Genomic DNA, 17,589 nt, shown 5'->3' with positions numbered 1-17,589 from the left:
GCTAAATTTGTGATCCCTTGATGCCTCAAAACATGTCCTACCAACCGATCCCTTCTTCTAGTCAAGTTGTGCCACAAACTTCTCTTCTCCCCAATCCTATTCAATACCTCCTCATTAGTTACGTGATCTATCCACCCTATCTTCAGTATTCTTCTGTAGCACCACATTTCGAAAGCTTCTATTCTCTTCTTGTCCAAACTAGTTATCGTCCATCTTTCACTTCCATACATGGCTACACTCCAAACAAATACTTTCAGAAACGACTTCCTGATACATAAATCTATATTCGATGTTAACAAATTTCTCTTCTTCAGAAACGCTTTCCTTGCCATTGCCAGTCTACATTTTATATCCTCTCTACTTCGACCATCATCAGTTATTTTACTTCCTAAATAGCAAAACTCCTTTACTACTTTAAGTGTCTCATTTCCTAATCTAATTCCCTCAGCATCACCCGATTTAATTTGACTGCATTCCATTATCCTCGTTTTGCTTTTGTTAATGTTCATCTTATATCCTCCTTTCAAGACACTGTCCATTCCGTTCAACTGCTCTTCCAAGTCCTTTGCCGTCTCTGACAGAATTACAATGTCATCGGCGAACCTCAAAGTTTTTACTTCGTCTCCATGAATTTTAATACCTACTCCAAATTTTTCTTTTGTTTCCTTTACTGCTTGCTCAATATACAGATTGAATAACATCGGGGAGAGGCTACAACCCTGTCTCACTCCTTTCCCAACCACTGCTTCCCTTTCATGCCCCTCGACTCTTATGACTGCCATCTGGTTTCTGTACAAATTATAAATAGCCTTTCGCTCCCTGTATTTTACCCCTGCCACCTTTAGAATTTGAAAAAGAGTATTCCAGTCAACATTGTCAAAAGCTTTCTCTAAGTCTACAAATGCTAGAAACGTAGGTTTGCCTTTTCTTAATCTTTCTTCTAAGATAAGTCGTAAGGTCAGTATTGCCTCACGTGTTCCAACATTTCGACGGAATCCAAACTGATCCTCCCCGAGATCTGCATCTACCAGTTTTTCCATTCGTCTGTAAAGAATTCGCGTTAGTATTTTGCAGCCGTGGCTTATTAAACTGATAGTTCGGTAATTTTCACATCTGTCAGCACCTGCTTTCTTTGGGATTGGAATTATTATATTCTTCTTGAAGTCTGAGGGTATTTCGCCTGTCTCATACATCTTGCTCACCAGATGGAAGAGTGTAGTCAGGACTGGCTCTCCCAAGGCCGTCAGTAGTTCTAATGGAATGTTGTCTACTCCGGGGGCCTTGTTTCGACTCAGGTCTTTCAGTGCTCTGTCAAACTCTTCACGCAGTATCGTATCTCCCATTTCGTCTTCATCTACATCCTCTTCCATTTCCATAATATTGTCCTCAAGTACATCACCCTTGTATAAACCTTCTATATACTCCTTCCACCTTTCTGCCTTCCCTTCTTTGCTTAGAACTGGGCTGCCATCTGAGCTCTTGATATTCATACACTTGGTTCTCTTCTCTCCAAAGGTCTCTTTGATTTTCCTGTAGGCAGTATCTATCTTACCCCTAGTGAGATAAGCTTCTACATCCTTACATTTGTCCTCTAGCCATCCCTGCTTAGCCATTTTGCACTTCCTGTCGATCTCATTTTTGAGACGTTTGTATTCCTTTTTGCCTGCTTCATTTACTGCATTTTTATATTTTCTCCTTTCATCAATTAAATTCAATATTTCTTCTGTTACCCAAGGATTTCTAGCAGCCCTCGTCTTTGTACCTACTTTATCCTCTGCTGCCTTCACTACTACATCCCTCAGAGCTACCCATTCTTCTTCTACTGTATTTCTTTCCCCTATTCCTGTCAATTGTTCCCCTATGCTCTCCCTGAAACTCTGTACAACCTCTGGTTCTTTCAGTTTATCCAGGTCCCATCTCCTTAATTTCCCACATTTTTGCAGTTTCTTCAGTTTTAATCTACAGGTCATAACCAATAGATTGTGGTCAGAGTCCACATCTGCCCCTGGAAATGTCTTACAACTTAAAACCTGGTTCCTAAATCTCTGTCTTACCATTATATAATCTATCTGATACCTTTTAGTATCTCCAGGGTTCTTCCACGTATACAATCTTCTTTCATGATTTTTAAACCAAGTGTTAGCTATGATTAAGCTGTGCTCTGTGCAAAATTCTACTAGGCGGCTTCCTCTTTCATTTCTTAGCCCCAATCCATATTCACCTACTATGTTTCCTTCTCTCCCTTTTCCTACACTCGAATTCCAGTCACCCATTACTATTAAATTTTCGTCTCCCTTCACTATCTGAATAATTTCTTTTATTTCATCATACATTTCTTCAATTTCTTCATCATCTGCAGAGCTAGTTGGCATATAAACTTGTACTACTGTAGTAGGTGTGGGCCTCGTATCTATCTTGGCCACAATAATGCGTTCACTATGCTGTTTGTAGTAGCTTACCCGCATTCCTATTTTCCTATTCATTATTAAACCTACTCCTGCATTACCCCTATTTGATTGTGTGTTTATAACCCTGTAGTCACCTGACCAGAAGTCTTGTTCCTCCTGCCACCGAACTTCACTAATTCCCACTATATCTAACTTTAACCTATCCATTTCCCTTTTTAAATTTTCTAACCTACCTGCCCGATTAAGGGATCTGACATTCCACACTCCGATCCGTAGAACGCCAGTTTTCTTTCTCCTGATAACGACATCCTCCTGAGTAGTCCCCGCCCGGAGATCCGAATGGGGGACTATTTTACCTCCGGAGTATTTTACCCAAGAGGATGCCATCATCATTTAATCATACAGTAAAGCTGCATGTCCTCGGGAAGAATTACGGCTGTAGTTTCCCCTTGCTTTCAGCCGTTCGCAGTACCAGCACAGCAAGGCCGTTTTGGTTAATGTTGCAAGGCCAGATCAGTCAATCATCCAGACTGTTGCCCCTGCAACTACTGAAAAGGCTGCTGCCCCTTTTCAGGAACCACACGTTTGTCTGGCCTCTCAACAGATACCCCTCCGTTGTTGTTGCACCTACAGTACGGCCATCTGTATCGCTGAGGCACGCAAGCCTCCCCACCAACGGCAAGGTCCATGGTTCATGGGGGGGGCTAAAATACTTATGTTTATTTATTTGCATAGGCATCAAAGATTATGATTCAAATGTCATTGTTGTTCTACATTATTTTGAGTTATTGATATAAGGTAATGCAAGCACACAAATCAGAATGTAAGGCCACAAAAGTAGGTATACAGTTAAAATATGTCTACTTTGTGATAAAAATTGTAAGATCACATGTTTTCAACTGAAAATTCAGAAAGTGAGTATGAAACTTTTGGTTGCCTTTTGAAGATATTTCCATCATGTACACATAAGTCTTTTGGCAGTTTGTTAAACCAGATTTGACCACTGGCGTATGGGCTGTGGTCTGTTATTTTCAGATTAGTTCTTTGCCTAAAGTTGTTGTTTTTATTTATTGATGTATTGTTCCATACCAAACAGTTTTGATAGTAGGGTTTGTGACTATTTTTGCTAGGTGACTGAGTATATATAATCCACTATTAATCGTCTCACATACAAAATTAATATTATTTGACCATCGCAAGTTTCCATCTAAGTGTAGGTGTAAGAATTTGCAGCCCTCAGTGTCTCTTGCTTCAGTTCCACATATATTTTTTTTATAGAGGTATGGTTAGAGTTAACAGTCTTGAATGATAATAACTGTGATTCATTAATATTTTCATCTTTAGATCTTGTTCTTGAAAATACTGAACTATATTTATCACTCCATCCATCGCAGAAGATGTAAGTACTTAGGTATTTTTACCAAAAAACAGTAGAGACGTGTCATCTTCATAACTCATTATTTTGTAGTTTTGTGACTGGGTGACATATTCACATAGACTAAGAGGAGAAAGGGGCCAAGAATTGACCCCTGGAGTACTTCTTGGTTTATTGTTTCACTAGAAGTTTGGGATATTATAATTCGGTCATTAATGTGATAGGTTAGCTTCGTGCACTGCTTCTGGTTCAACAGGTACCAGGTTAGCGGTAGTGCTGCTGAATATTTTAAGCTATATGTATGAAGTTTCTTTACTAATATGTCATGTTTAACTGAATCAAATTCTTTAGTAGGATCAAGGAATATGGCTGTTGCTAAATTTCCTTCATCTATTGCTATGATGGTGCTATGGTTTTTCTGAAACCATGTTGTGTTTCAATGAATATATTATTTTTTTCGAAATAATCACTGAGTTGTGAAAGCAAAAAGTATTCAAAAATTTCCCTAAATACAGGATTAATGAAATTGGCCTTAGTTTTCAACCTGTTTTTTTGGATCCGTTCTTATATACTAATTTAACTAAGCTCATTTTGAATGAGTGTAGTTAGGTATTTTCCCTAATACAGCAGTTAATGAGATAAGTTGAGTAATTCTTTGTGACACTTCTTAACTTGTACGTCTGATATCTCATTCCAGGAGGCTGAGAGTCTGGTCTTTAATGTGTTGATTCTTTGATTTAATTCAAGTTTACTCACAGTTCTGCATTTAAAGTTTATACTTAGGGATGAACTTTAAATTCAGAACTGTAAGTAAAAGTGAATTAAATCAAAGAAATACTTTGGGATTGTCCGCAGCTCATGGTCTCACGGTAGCGTTCTCCTTTCCTGAGCACGGGGTCGTGAGTTCGATTCCCGGTGGGGTCAGGAATTTTCACCTGCTTCGAGATGACTGGGTTTTGTGTCGTCTTCATCATCATTCATCTGCATTACAATCAGAGGAAGGCAATGTCAAACCACTTCCACTAGGACCTTGTGTAGTACGGCAGTGCAGGTCTCCTGCATTGTTCCCCTACCCTCTATCGAAGAGTATGCAACTTCATCATTGTCATCGTCACTTTGGGATGAGCAAACATTTATCTGACTATTTTGGTCAACAGGTTGAGTTGGAATAACACATGTAGTGATGAAATATTTATTAAAAATGTGCCAGATTGTTCTTGGCTGTTCTATTAATTTTCCCTCGTGCAATATGCTTATTTGTTTCGCATTCACATTTAATGATGCTTTCTGGTATTGATTAATGAGCTCACATTGTCAGATTTAATGACTGAATCACTGTGAACATTTTCCCTGAAATTCTAAATGTCTGCCTTAAACATTTTCATGACTTTGCATTTCTTTTCCTTGAGATTGATAACCTTTTTATATTTATAAAGTAAGAAGAGGCCATGAACATTCTGCTTGAGTTTAATCAGACTACTGGGTAATTTCAGCCTTGGATTCATTCTGTGTATGAGAGTCCCTTTTGACGTCTTTCACTGGGCAACAATGATTATAATGTCTCAGAATTGTTTCATAGCATTCATCCCATCTATTATTTGAGGCTTCTGCCTTATAAACACTATTCCATTCCTCCTGGGTTAGTTTACATTTGAGGCAGTTTGCATTATCATCATTCAGGACTTGTTTCTGTTCAGTAACATTTGTTGGTTCTGTAGTGTTTATACCTATGTACTAAACAGTCACAATAGTGTTCATTGCTGTGCTTAGTGGAATGTTTACTGATTATGAAATAATCTATGCTGCTGAATGTATATCGGTCACTCTTCTATCAGTGTGCACTATGTTTACAAAGTTGTATAAAATCAATATTTCTGACAGCCTCAAGTTAGTCATGTTGTTTGAGTTTGCATTAATATTCAGGGCCCCAAGTATACTGAGATTACTGGGCCACTCAGGCTAGGTGCTGAGCAGAGACTATTAAAATTCCTATTACCTTGAGCTTTGTGTAACTTCTACCCTTTCCCTTCAGTTAAAGAGTAATTGCAGTAATTTCTAGATTTATTTTGCCACTGTGTTTGTCCAGGAATGACGTTTTCACAGTGATCAGTGACACTTGAACAAATATAACCACCCACTATCTACAGTACCTATTAGCAAGAATATAACCTTTTAATTTATAAAATGTTAATTCCTCAGGTTTAAGATGATGCTAAGTAATCACAATGACATAGGAGCCATGTTCAGTCACAAAAGGTGACAAGAGATCTAGTTTATTTCTGAGATACTGAATATTTGTGTACATTTGTTTCAGGACTTGTTTCCTATCTGATACATTACAGAACTGTTCAGATGAACTTGGATCTTGCAAAAAACCTTGTTTACACTAATAAACATATTAATACTTTTGTTCTACCCTGGTTCTTTGGTTGGTGTGAAAGACTGAGGGCTGATTTGTTTATTTATTATGTGTACTAGCTTGGATCTTCCCTTTTTGGGCATGTGAAGGTCATGGGTAGTAAAAAAATTACCTAAGGTAGTAAAACATGACCTGTCAAATATGCTTACATGTACTAATTTAACATTAGAGAACTTAATACAAAACCTTTTAAGATTATTATTTTTCTATCAATTTCCTTGTTCACACATGATCACTCTGGTAAATTCATGTCTCTTGCTATGATTAATTACCATAATATTTGTGCTGATTAGAAGAACAAATTGTCTTAGAACATTCTGTAACAATGTAATTGCATTATTGCAATATATGTTGTAGACTCACCACAAATACAATTGTATCATGTTTCTTACTCACAAAACGTACAGTTACATACATGACATGCACACCAGGTTTTACGATGCCCATTACATAGTGTGTCAAATTTATTTTCAGTAATTCTAGAGTTAGTCACTTACTGCGGCTATCACCAGTGATTCTTCTTTTCTTTCTGCTCACTTTACTTGCCTAGACATTTCACTTATGTTTCTTTTCAGATGTTTGCACATTGTTTTACCTCATCATTGCTGCATAGATCATCCAGAATTACTGCTAGAGATTATTAGATTTTCTGCTTGTGCAATATGAGACTCACGAGTGGCTGATTAACATGGATTTATTTCTTATTTCTCATGTAGTTTTTTTAGTTCATTCTACAAGACTCTTATAATGGAAATAATGTATAGGTTTTCCTTTATGATACTATCGATCATCATAGCTGCCTCACAAGTACACATTTCTTGACTATGATTGCTGCTTTTTGTTTACAATCTACACAGTTACATACTGTCGCATAGTTTTTGTCACTTCTCAGTGAAAGATCCATCTTTCCGCACTGACATTTTTGATTACACTGAACACAGACTAAGCAGCATTTAACAGTTTTTGTGCACTTTTTGTAATATTATTTTCATAACATTATTTTCACAAAATACTAAATTCAAAACATCTGCAGCTGACAACATCGTACCAGAGTCCCCATAACATTCAAAAAGGTCTGCCAGCAATGTATGCTGATGTATCTTCAAGTAAACAACAGGTAAAGTGGAATGAATTCATTCTGGAAACACCTACAGCCCCCGACTAAGCCATATCTCTGCAGGAGTACTTCTCCCACCAGGTATGCATGAGAACTTCTGTGAGGTTAAGAAGGTAGGCGATGAGCTACTGACAGGTGTAGAGCTAGGTGGGTGGGTTGTGAGTCATGCTTGGGCAACTCAGTCTGTAGATGAATGGCCCGTGAAAGGCAGAAATCCTAGGTTAGAGTCCTGGTCTGACAAACCATTTTAACCTACGAGGAAGGCTCAGTAAGTAAAGTAATCACAAAAATTATTGGATTCCTAAACAAAAGCATCTTTTTGGTGTATTAAGCTTTATTGTGCGGAGTGATAACAGCTTGTGTTGATTTGTTGAGTTACCTATGGATTAAATTTGTTATTAATGTCTTACTTAGACTTACTGAAATATGAGATACATTAAAGGTGGCAATTTCAGTGTTTTCCATATGTTCCTTTCCTTGGCAATTCTGTGGAGAACATCCTTATTCCTTACCTTATCAGTCCACCTACCTTTCAACATTATTTTGTAGCACCACATCCCACATCACTTCTGTTGCAATTTTTCCAGTTCATGTCTCACTACTGTAAAATGCTGTGCTCCAAATGTACATTCTCAGAAATTTGCTCTTCAAATTGAGACATATATTTGATGCCAGCAAACTTCTCTTGACCAGGAATATCCTTTTTGCTAGTGTTAGTCTGCTTTTTATGCCCTCCTTACTCTCTCCATCATGGCTTATTTTGCTGCCTACATTGCATAATTCCTTAATTTCATCTATTTTGGATGTTAATTTTCTCCTGTAATACTTCTTCAGTTTCACTGAGGATAATAAGGTCATCAGTGAATCTTATCATTGATAGAATCTGTCCACCTGCTTAGCAGAGTGATAATGTGCTTGCCTCTCATGCAGCGGGCCTGGGTTGGATTCCCAGCTGGGTATGAGATTTTCTCCACTCATTGATTGGGTGTTGTGTTGTCCTCCTCATCATTTCATCCTCATCACTGGCATGCAAATTGCCCAGTGTGGCGTTCTTCTGTAATAAGACTTGCCCTTGGTGACCGAACTTCCTCGGATGGGGCCTCCTGGCCAACAGCGCCATATGAACATTTCATTTCATTGATAGACTAAATCTGAATTTTAATCCCACTCTTGAAGCTTTCTTTTATTTCTGTAATTGCTTCTTCAGTGTATAGATTGAACATAAGGATGAAAGACTATACCCCTACCTAGCACCCTTTCTAATCTGAGCACTTCGTTCTTGGTCTTCCAGTCTTATTGTTCCCTCTTGGTTCTTGTACATATTGTGTATTATCCATCTTTGTCTGTAACTGATTTTCTCAGAATTTCAAACATCTTGCACCATTTTACATTATCAAACACTTTTACCAGTTTGACAAATCCAATGAACATGTCTAGATTTTTTAAAAATTTTCTTTTCTTTTTTCTTTTCCAGTCTTGCTGCCATTATCAGCTGCAACATCAGAACTACATTTCTGTAGCCTTTATCTTTCCGAAAGCCAAACTGATCATCATCTTTTAATCCTTAGTTTTTCACCCATACTTCTGTATATCATTCTTTTCAGCAATTTGGAAGCTTGAGCTGTTAATTCTCACACTTGTTGGCTCTTGCTATTTTTGGAATTGTGTAGATGATGTTCTTCTGAAACTCTTTATAGTATGTTGCCAGTCTCATACATTCCACACAGCAATGTCACTTCCCCCAATGATTTTAAAAATTCAAATGGAACATTATCTGTCCCTTCTATCTTATTTGATCTTAAGTTGTCCAAAGTTCTTTTAAATTCTGATTCTAGTACTGAATCCACTCTCTCTTCCCCATCGATTCCTGTTTATTCTTCTGTCATGTCATTAGATAAATATTCTCCCACATATATGCCTTCAGTGTGCTCTTTTCATGTATCTACTCTCTCCTCTGCATTTAACAGTGGAATTCTCATTGCGCTCCTAATGTTACTGCCCTTGCTTTTAATTTCACCAAAGGTTGTTTGCAGCCATTTCATTGTAGCTACTCTGCAGTTTCTGTTTATTTTGTTCCTAATTGCTTTGTATTTTGGTATTCCTGAACTTCTTTGAATCTTTTTCTACTTACTTCTTTTGTTGATCAGCTGAAGTATTTCTTTTATTATCGATGGTTTCTTTACAGTTACAGTTCTTTCCATTTTCTGTGATTGTCCTTTTAAGAAATGTCCATTCCTCTTTAACTGAATTGTCTGCTGAGCTGTTAATTTTCTCAGTATCTATAGCATCAGAGAATTCCAAATGTGTCTTCTTTCCTTGAAACCTTTGTATCCCACTTCCTTGCATTTTGAATCTTCCTGACTAGTCTCTTAGGTTTTAGCCCACTCTTCATGACTACTAAATTTTGATCTGGGTAAGTCTTAAAATACAGTATCTGATTTCGAAATCTCTGCCTGGCCATGATGTAACACAACTGAAATCTTCCTATATCTCCTAGCCTTTTCCAAGTATACCTTCTCCTCTTGTGATTCATGGGCAGAGTATACGTTACATCTAACTGATATTTCTTGCAGAATTCCACTCTCATTCCTACTACCAAGCCCACATACTCGTGTAACCCTTTTCTACTCCCTCCCATACAAACACATTCCATTCCCCCATGATTATTAGACTTTCATCTCTCTTTCCACACTAAATTAGCTGTTGAGTATCTTCATATACTTTGTCTATCTCTTCATCCTGTAGTTGTGACATCAGCATACCTGAACTATTGATGTTGGTGTTGGTTTGCTGTTGCTTCTGATGAGAACAATCATATCACTAAACTGTTCACAGTAACTCACTCTCTTGTTACCTTGTTGGCATCTAAATAAGCAAAATAAAGAAATTATCCACCCATTGGAAGAATGACTGAATCTTTTGGTCTATGCTAATAGACAGCTGTTGTTACTTCATTGAAGGCAAGCCTAACTGTGAAAGTAGTGTGGTCATTTTCCAGCTGTGCTGCAACTTTTACACAGTCTATCACATCTACATCTACATCTACATCTACATCTACATCTACATCTACATCTACATGATAACTCTGCAATTCACATTTAAGTGCTTGGCAGAGGGTTCATCGAACCACAATCATACTATCTCTCTACCATTCCACTTCCGAACAGCGCGCGGGAAAAACGAATACCTAAACCTTTCTGTTCAAGCTCTGATTTCTCTTATTTTATTTTGATGATCATTCCTACCTATGTAAATAGATCTCACCCCGCCGAAAACGTCTTTGCTTTAATAACATCCATTCCAACTCGCGTATCGTATCTGCCACACTCTCTCCCCTATTATGTGATAAAACAAAACGAGCTGCCCTTTTTTGCACCCTTTCGATGTCCTCCATTAATCCCACCTGGTAAGGATCCCACACCGCGCAGCAATATTCTAACAGAGGACGAACGTGTGTAGAGTAAGCTGTCTGTTTAGTGGTCTTGTTGCATCTTCTAAGTGTCCTGCCAATGAAACGCAACCTTTGGCTTGCCTTCCCCACAATATTATCTATGTGGTCTTTCCAACTGAAGTTTTTCGTAATTTTAACACCCAGATACTTAGTTGAATTGACAGCCTTCAGAATTGTACTACTTATCGAGTAATCGAATTCCAACGGATTTCTTTTGGAACTCGTGTGGATAACCTCACACTTTTCGTTATTTAGCGTCAACTGCCACCTGCCACACCATACAGCAATCTTTTCTAAATCGCTTTGTAACTGATACTGGTCTTCGGATGACCTTACTAGACGGTAAATTACAGCATCATCTGCGAACAACCTAAGAGAACTGCTCAGATTGTCACCCAGGTCATTTATATAGATCAGGAACAGCAGAGGTCCCAGGACGCTTCCCTGGGGAGCACCTGATATCACTTCAGTTTTATTTTATGATTTGCCGTGTATTACTATGAACTGCGACCTTCCTGACAGGAAATCACGAATCCAGTCGCACAACTGAGACGATACCTCATAGGCCCGCAGCTTGATTATAAGTCGCTTGTGAGGAATGGTGTCAAAAGCTTTCCAGAAATACGGAATCAACTTGAGATCCCCTGTCAATAGTGGCCATTACTTCGTGCGAATAAAGAGTTAGCTGCATTGCACAAGAACAATGTTTTCTGAAACCATGCTGATTACGTATCAATAGATCATTCCCTTCGAGGTGATTCATAATGTTTGAATACAGTATATGTTCCAAACCCCTACTGCAAACCGACGTCAATGATATAGGTCTGTAGTTCGATGGATTACTCCTACTACCCTTCTTAAACACTGGTGTGACCTGCGCAATTTTCCAATCTGTAGGTACAGATATATCGGTGAGCGAGCGGTTGTATATGATTGCTAAGTAGGGAGCTATTGTATCAGCGTAATCTGAATGGAACCTATTCGGTATACAATCTGGACTTGAAGACTTGCCCATATCAAGCAATTTGAGTTGCTTCACAACCCCTAAGGTATCTACTTCCAAGAAAATCATGCTAGCAGCTGTTCATGTTTCAAATTCTGGAATATTCCATTCGTCTTCCCTGGTGAAGGAATTTCGGAAAACTGCATTCAATAACTCTGCTTTAGCGGCACTGTCGTCGGTAACAGTACCATCGGCACTGCGCAGCGAAGGTATTGACTGCGTCTTGGCGCTTGTGTACTTTACATACGACCAGAATTTCTTTGGATTTTCTACCAAATTTCTAGACAATGTTTCGTTGTGGAATCTATTAAAGGCATCTCGCATTGAAGTCCGTGCCAAATTTTGCGCGTCTGTAAATTTTAGCCAATCTTCAGGATTTCGTGTTCTTCTGAACTTTGCATGCTTTTTCCGTTGCCTCTGCAACAGCGTTCGGACCTGTTTTGTGTACCATGGGGGATCAGTTCCATCTCTTAGCAATTTATGAGGTATGAATCTCTCAATTGCTGTTGTTACTATATCTTTGAACTTGAGCCACATCTCGTCTACATTTGCATAGTCAGGTCGGAAGGAATGGAGACTGTCTCTTAGGAAGGCTTCTAGTGACTCTTTATCTACTTTTTTTAACTAAAATTATTTTGCGTTTGTTTCTGGTGGATTTGTAAGAAATGGTATTGAGCCTAGCTACAACGACCTTGTGATCACTAATCCCTGTATCAGTCATGATGCTCTCTATTAGCTCTGGATTGTTTGTGGCTAAGAGATCAAGTGTGTTTTCCCAACCATTTACAATTCGCGTGGGTTCGTGGACTAACTGCTCAAAATAATTTTCGGAGAAAGCATTTAGGACAATTTCAGAAGATGTTTTCTTCCTAGCACCAGTTTTGAACAAGTATTTATGCCAACATATCGAGGGAAGGTTGAAGTCCCCACCAACTATAACCGTGAGTGGGGTATTTATTTGTTACGAGACTCAAATTTTCTCTGAACTGTTGAGCAACTATATCATCAGAGTCTAGGGGTTGGTAGAAGGAGCCAATTATTAACTTAGTTCGGCTGTTAAGTATAACCTCCACCCATACCAATTCGCACGGAGTATCTACTTCTACTTCACTACAAGATAAACCACTACTGACAGACACAAACACTCCACCACCAATTCTGTCTAATCTATCTTTCCTGAACACCGTCTGAGACTTCGTAAAAATTTCTGCAGAACTTATTTCAGGCTTTAGCTAGCTTTCTGTACCTATAACGATTTCAGCTTCTGTGCTTTCCATTAGCGCTTGAAGCTCAGGGACTTTCCCAGCACAACTACAACAATTTACAACTACAATTCTGACTGTTCCTTGATCCAAGCACATCCTGTATTTGCCATGCACCCTTCGAGATTGCAACCCACCTCGTACTTTCCCGAGGTCTTCTAACCTAAAAAACTGCCCAGTCCATGTCACACGGCCTCCGCTACCCATGTAGCCGCCAGCTGAGTGTAGTGAACTCCTGACCTAATCAGCGGAACCTGAAACCCCACCACCCTATGGTGCAAGTCAAGGAATCTGCAGCCAAGATGGTTACAAAACCGTCTGAGCCTCTGATTCAGACCCTGCACCCGGCTCTGCACCAAAGGTCTGCAGTCGGTTCTGTCAGCGATGCTGCAGATAGTAAGCTCTTCCTTCATCTCGTAAGCAAGACTGGCAGCCTTCACCAAATCAGATAGCCGCTGGAATTCAGAGAGAATTTCCTCAGATCCAAAGCAACACACGTCATTAGTGCTGACATGTGCCACCATCTGCAGCTGGCTTCACCCTGTGCTCTTCATGGCATCCGGAAGGACCCTTTCCACATCAGGAATGACTCAACCCGGAATGCACATGGAGTGCACACTGGATTTCTTCCCCTCCTTAGTCGCCAGATCCCTAAGGGGCCCCAACACCAAACCACCAACCAGCTGTCCACCTGAATGAATAGCCATTTCCAGATTGTGACTGAGAGAGTGGAATTGATCACCCAGTGGCAGAACATGGTGCTCCTCGTCACATGCTCCTGATTCGCACCATCAATCTACAGTTACACTTCCTTCCTGCAGACTTGTTTCTCTTCTGTTCTAACATCCCCTCATCCAGTCCCACTCCCCTGATTCTTTGTGTACTATCTACAAATCTCTCTCCCTGTACCATGGTGATCATATGGGAACCTCATTGATATCCTGTCCCGTTGCTAGCTCTTCCTCCCAGCCTTCAGCTACCCTTTTTTTCCACTCCTTCCTCCTCCTTCCTCCTCCTCCTCACCACCACCACTCCCTTTCTCCTTCCACCCACTCTACGTGTCACAACCCCTCTCCCATGGTGAACTGCAGTGCTAGCACACAATGTAGAAGGCAGCCATTCAGTTTGTTTGTTTGTGTGTGTGTGTGTGTGTGTGTGTGTGTGTGTGTGTGTGTGTGTTTTGTATCAGTTTAGCTCTGTTGATAACTAAATACTCTATCTACTAAAAAATAAATTATTCTTATTAGCCACACTTCCAGCAATTCTTTTTTATTATCTAGACTCAATAATTAAAAGCTACATGACTAGTAGCTGTATTAATTGCAGGCTGGGCTCTATTATTATGTATCATAAATTACTGTTGTTGATAAATGTATAAGCCATTATGTTGGTATCAAGGCAGGTGTTAACAGTAGAGAAGAACAGATTTTAACATATTTGAGGAAGCACCAGCTTCCTCCAAAGACCAAACATCCAGAAAATTTTACTATGGTGATGTATACTTTGACTTTTTCCACATTCATGAAGTTTCTTCTTCAGAATAAAATGAATGAATGAGGCTGCTTGCAAATTTGGATTACTCTAAAGGAATGATTTATTCAATGACATTTAATGGAGCGTAAACATTTCACACGGCTACCACAATATGGCTATAGATTTATTCAGTGTCAAGAAGATGGTGAATAACAAAATAATTTCACATACTTCATGGGTAGCTGCTGCACCATGATATTATCTTTTAACTTACTAATTGACCACCCTGTTAAGGTGTTGTTCTAGATAATGATAATGAAAATCCTCAAGGAAGATAAATACAATTGCAGACATGTCAATTTAGACACAGAAAACAAAAAGTAACATTAAGAAACATTAACAACTCATAATTTCAATAACTGTTCACAGCAAATTTTCTTTTCTTCATTGTGTTAACATTGTATTAGAAACACCTTTTGGGCAACTCAGTAATGAAAAATGTCTTTGAAAATTTTATGTATTTTAACATGACAGTTAGGCTACCTCTTTAGCATGCATTTTTTTTTACTGCAATTTTTATTCTTCAGTTTCAGTGAACCAAAAAAGAGTTTTGGTTATGAGATGTGGAGATCACAAACATTTTAATAATAATAAAAAATATTCTGAAATCTTTCTTTATTTTTTCCAGAGCAACGACTGAGTGCACTTCTTGTTGCTGTAATGGTGGGTATGTCAGTTTTAATGGCGCCACTTCTTAGGTTGGTGCCTATGTCAGTTCTTTTTGGAGTATTTCTGTACATGGGAATCTCATCTACAAGTGGTATTCAGTTTTTTGAGCGACTTAAACTCTTCTTCATGCCAGTCAAACACCACCCACAAGTGGCATACGTGCGAAGGGTGAGATATGAAATTTTAAATTTCTTGATTCATTTATTGACCGTATTTTCTTTTTAAGAAGAATATGTTTTGCATTATTAACACATTGATGTCAGCTTGTAATTTGTTTCAGGTTCGCACCATGAAAATGCACTTATTCACTATCATCCAGCTGTTGTGCTTAGCAGTACTGTGGATTGTCAAGTCAACTGAAGCGTCACTGGCATTTCCATTTTTCCTCATACTTATGGTTCCTCTGAGGGCACAGCTTAGGTTTCTGTTTTCACCAGCTGAGCTGAGAGCTGTAAGTAATTTTGTGGATATTTCTACTTACAGTGTGTAATTATATAAATGAGGCATGAATATGTCAGGTTCAGTTAGAATTTGTTTAAAGAAATCTTAATATGTGACGCTATAACTGCTACTCATGCATAATAACAGACACATACAGACATTGATGTTGTAGCCGAGAAGCATTCACCAATGCATAAGAAATATCTTGCCATTGGTCTTGTCGCAGTGGTAACACTGGTTCCCGTCAGATTACCGAACTTAAGCACTGTCGGGCTGGGCCAGCACTTGGATGGGTGACCATCTGGTCTGTCGAACACTGTTGGCAAACGGGGTTAACTCAGTCCTTGTAAGGCAAACTGAGGAGCTACTTGATTGAGAAGCCGCGGCTCCAGTCTTGTAAACTGACATATGGCCGGGAGAGCAGTGTGCTGACCACATGCTCCTCTGTATGCACATCCAGTGATGCCTCTGGGTTAAGGACGACACAGTGGCTGGGTGGTACCGTTGGGTCTTCATGGCCCTACATGCAGAGTTTAGTTTAGTGTAAGAAATATCTCTTATAATTGTCAGCATTTTATCAACTGTTGTGTTGAGTATTGTTGTAATGAAATTTAGTAGAAGTATCTGCTGTAGATATGGTATGATTTCATCTTTTGCAGCTCCTATGAATATCAAAAATACCTGGAACTTCCAGGGTCCAAGCTTGCCAACTATGCCCAGTGGTAACCCAAACCATTACAACTTTTGTTCTTCCAGTATGCAATTCAATGCTTCTAATTGTGTGCCGTAGTGTGGCACATATGATATTTCCATATAATGCATACACAGCAATTTCTGGAATTCCAGATAACATATGATTCACACTGTCACATTACCATCACTTTGTCTTCACTCTTACATTCTGTATCAAATAATTCTGTATCATGGCAAACATTTATACAGTATGTGTGGTAACTTTATCTACATTTCAGCATATAATAAATGCCAGCAGGTCATAGAAACAGGCAGTGCCATAAATGCATCAGTAATCTGCTACTGACAAAGTACTGAAACAGAAGCAGTTGGTTCCTAGATGTTCAGGGAAGGCAAGTCACAAAGTTTTAATATCACCACACCTTAATTAATTTTTTGATTGTTTGTAGGTACATGTATTCATTTCCAATAAGCATTGAAATCCCCATTTGGCTGTACCATAGCAAAATGTTAAAGATGCCAAAACAAAATGGTGCCACTCTCTTGATAAAGTAGAGTATCATGTGGTAATTAATTTTCAGCAGCAGCAAAAATGTTGCAATTGTGTCACTTGTGCTGGTTTTTATGTGTTTCTGGGTGTTCCAGAACATGCAACAAACAAAAAATTGACTGCAGTACTTTATTTGTTCAAGATGATAATTAAAACTTTATGACTACCGTAGGGGCGAGACCAATTGTGGTACCACTCTGTAGGGTGAGCGGTGCAGTGATAGGCTGGTGAGGCCCAGTGACAAACTGGTGATCGAGAGAAATATTTTATAGACTTCAGTTACACATCTCATCATTGACAATGGAAGGCAGTCATGCCCCACTCTGCTGCAGTACACTGGCAATGGCCAGCTGGCAGCTTGGCTTCTACCCCAGAAAGAGGTAATACATCAGTGCCCAACATTTGTGACATCATGCCAAGTAGTGGTCAATGGTCTGTCAGTGAGCCAAGGCCCTGACATCAGCACCACATTCCTTCTTCTTGCTGTGAATGCATTCTACCGTTGAGCACCTGAACCCAGGCAGCTCTCACCCAGCTTGCATTCACTGTGGAGACAAGGGACAACTACTGTTCCTTGTACATGACCAGCTGCCCCCTCAAAGGAGTCTAGTGGTGGAATGCATGTACTGCAGGTCAGCAGTGCTGTGGCACTGAGACCCATCGAGGAG

General features: G+C 39.2%; 1 protein-coding gene across 14 annotated transcripts in view; it reads left to right on the top strand.

The window, feature by feature from the left end:
• Positions 1-17,589, top strand: part of LOC126268165 (band 3 anion transport protein) — an 811,429-nt gene that overhangs the window by 771,676 nt on the left and 22,164 nt on the right. For all 14 annotated transcript variants that reach the window (XM_049973749.1, XM_049973744.1, XM_049973747.1 and 11 more), the window contains 2 exons: positions 15,197-15,405; positions 15,518-15,688. In XM_049973749.1, the coding sequence (XP_049829706.1) occupies positions 15,197-15,405; positions 15,518-15,688 (380 nt within the window). The remainder of the gene's footprint in view (positions 1-15,196; positions 15,406-15,517; positions 15,689-17,589) is intronic.

Source organism: Schistocerca gregaria, chromosome 4, assembly GCF_023897955.1.
Source record: "Schistocerca gregaria isolate iqSchGreg1 chromosome 4, iqSchGreg1.2, whole genome shotgun sequence".
Taxonomy (NCBI): domain Eukaryota; kingdom Metazoa; phylum Arthropoda; class Insecta; order Orthoptera; family Acrididae; genus Schistocerca; species Schistocerca gregaria.
Note: the sequence above shows the minus strand (reverse complement) of the source record. Positions and strands in the feature narration are given on the sequence as shown.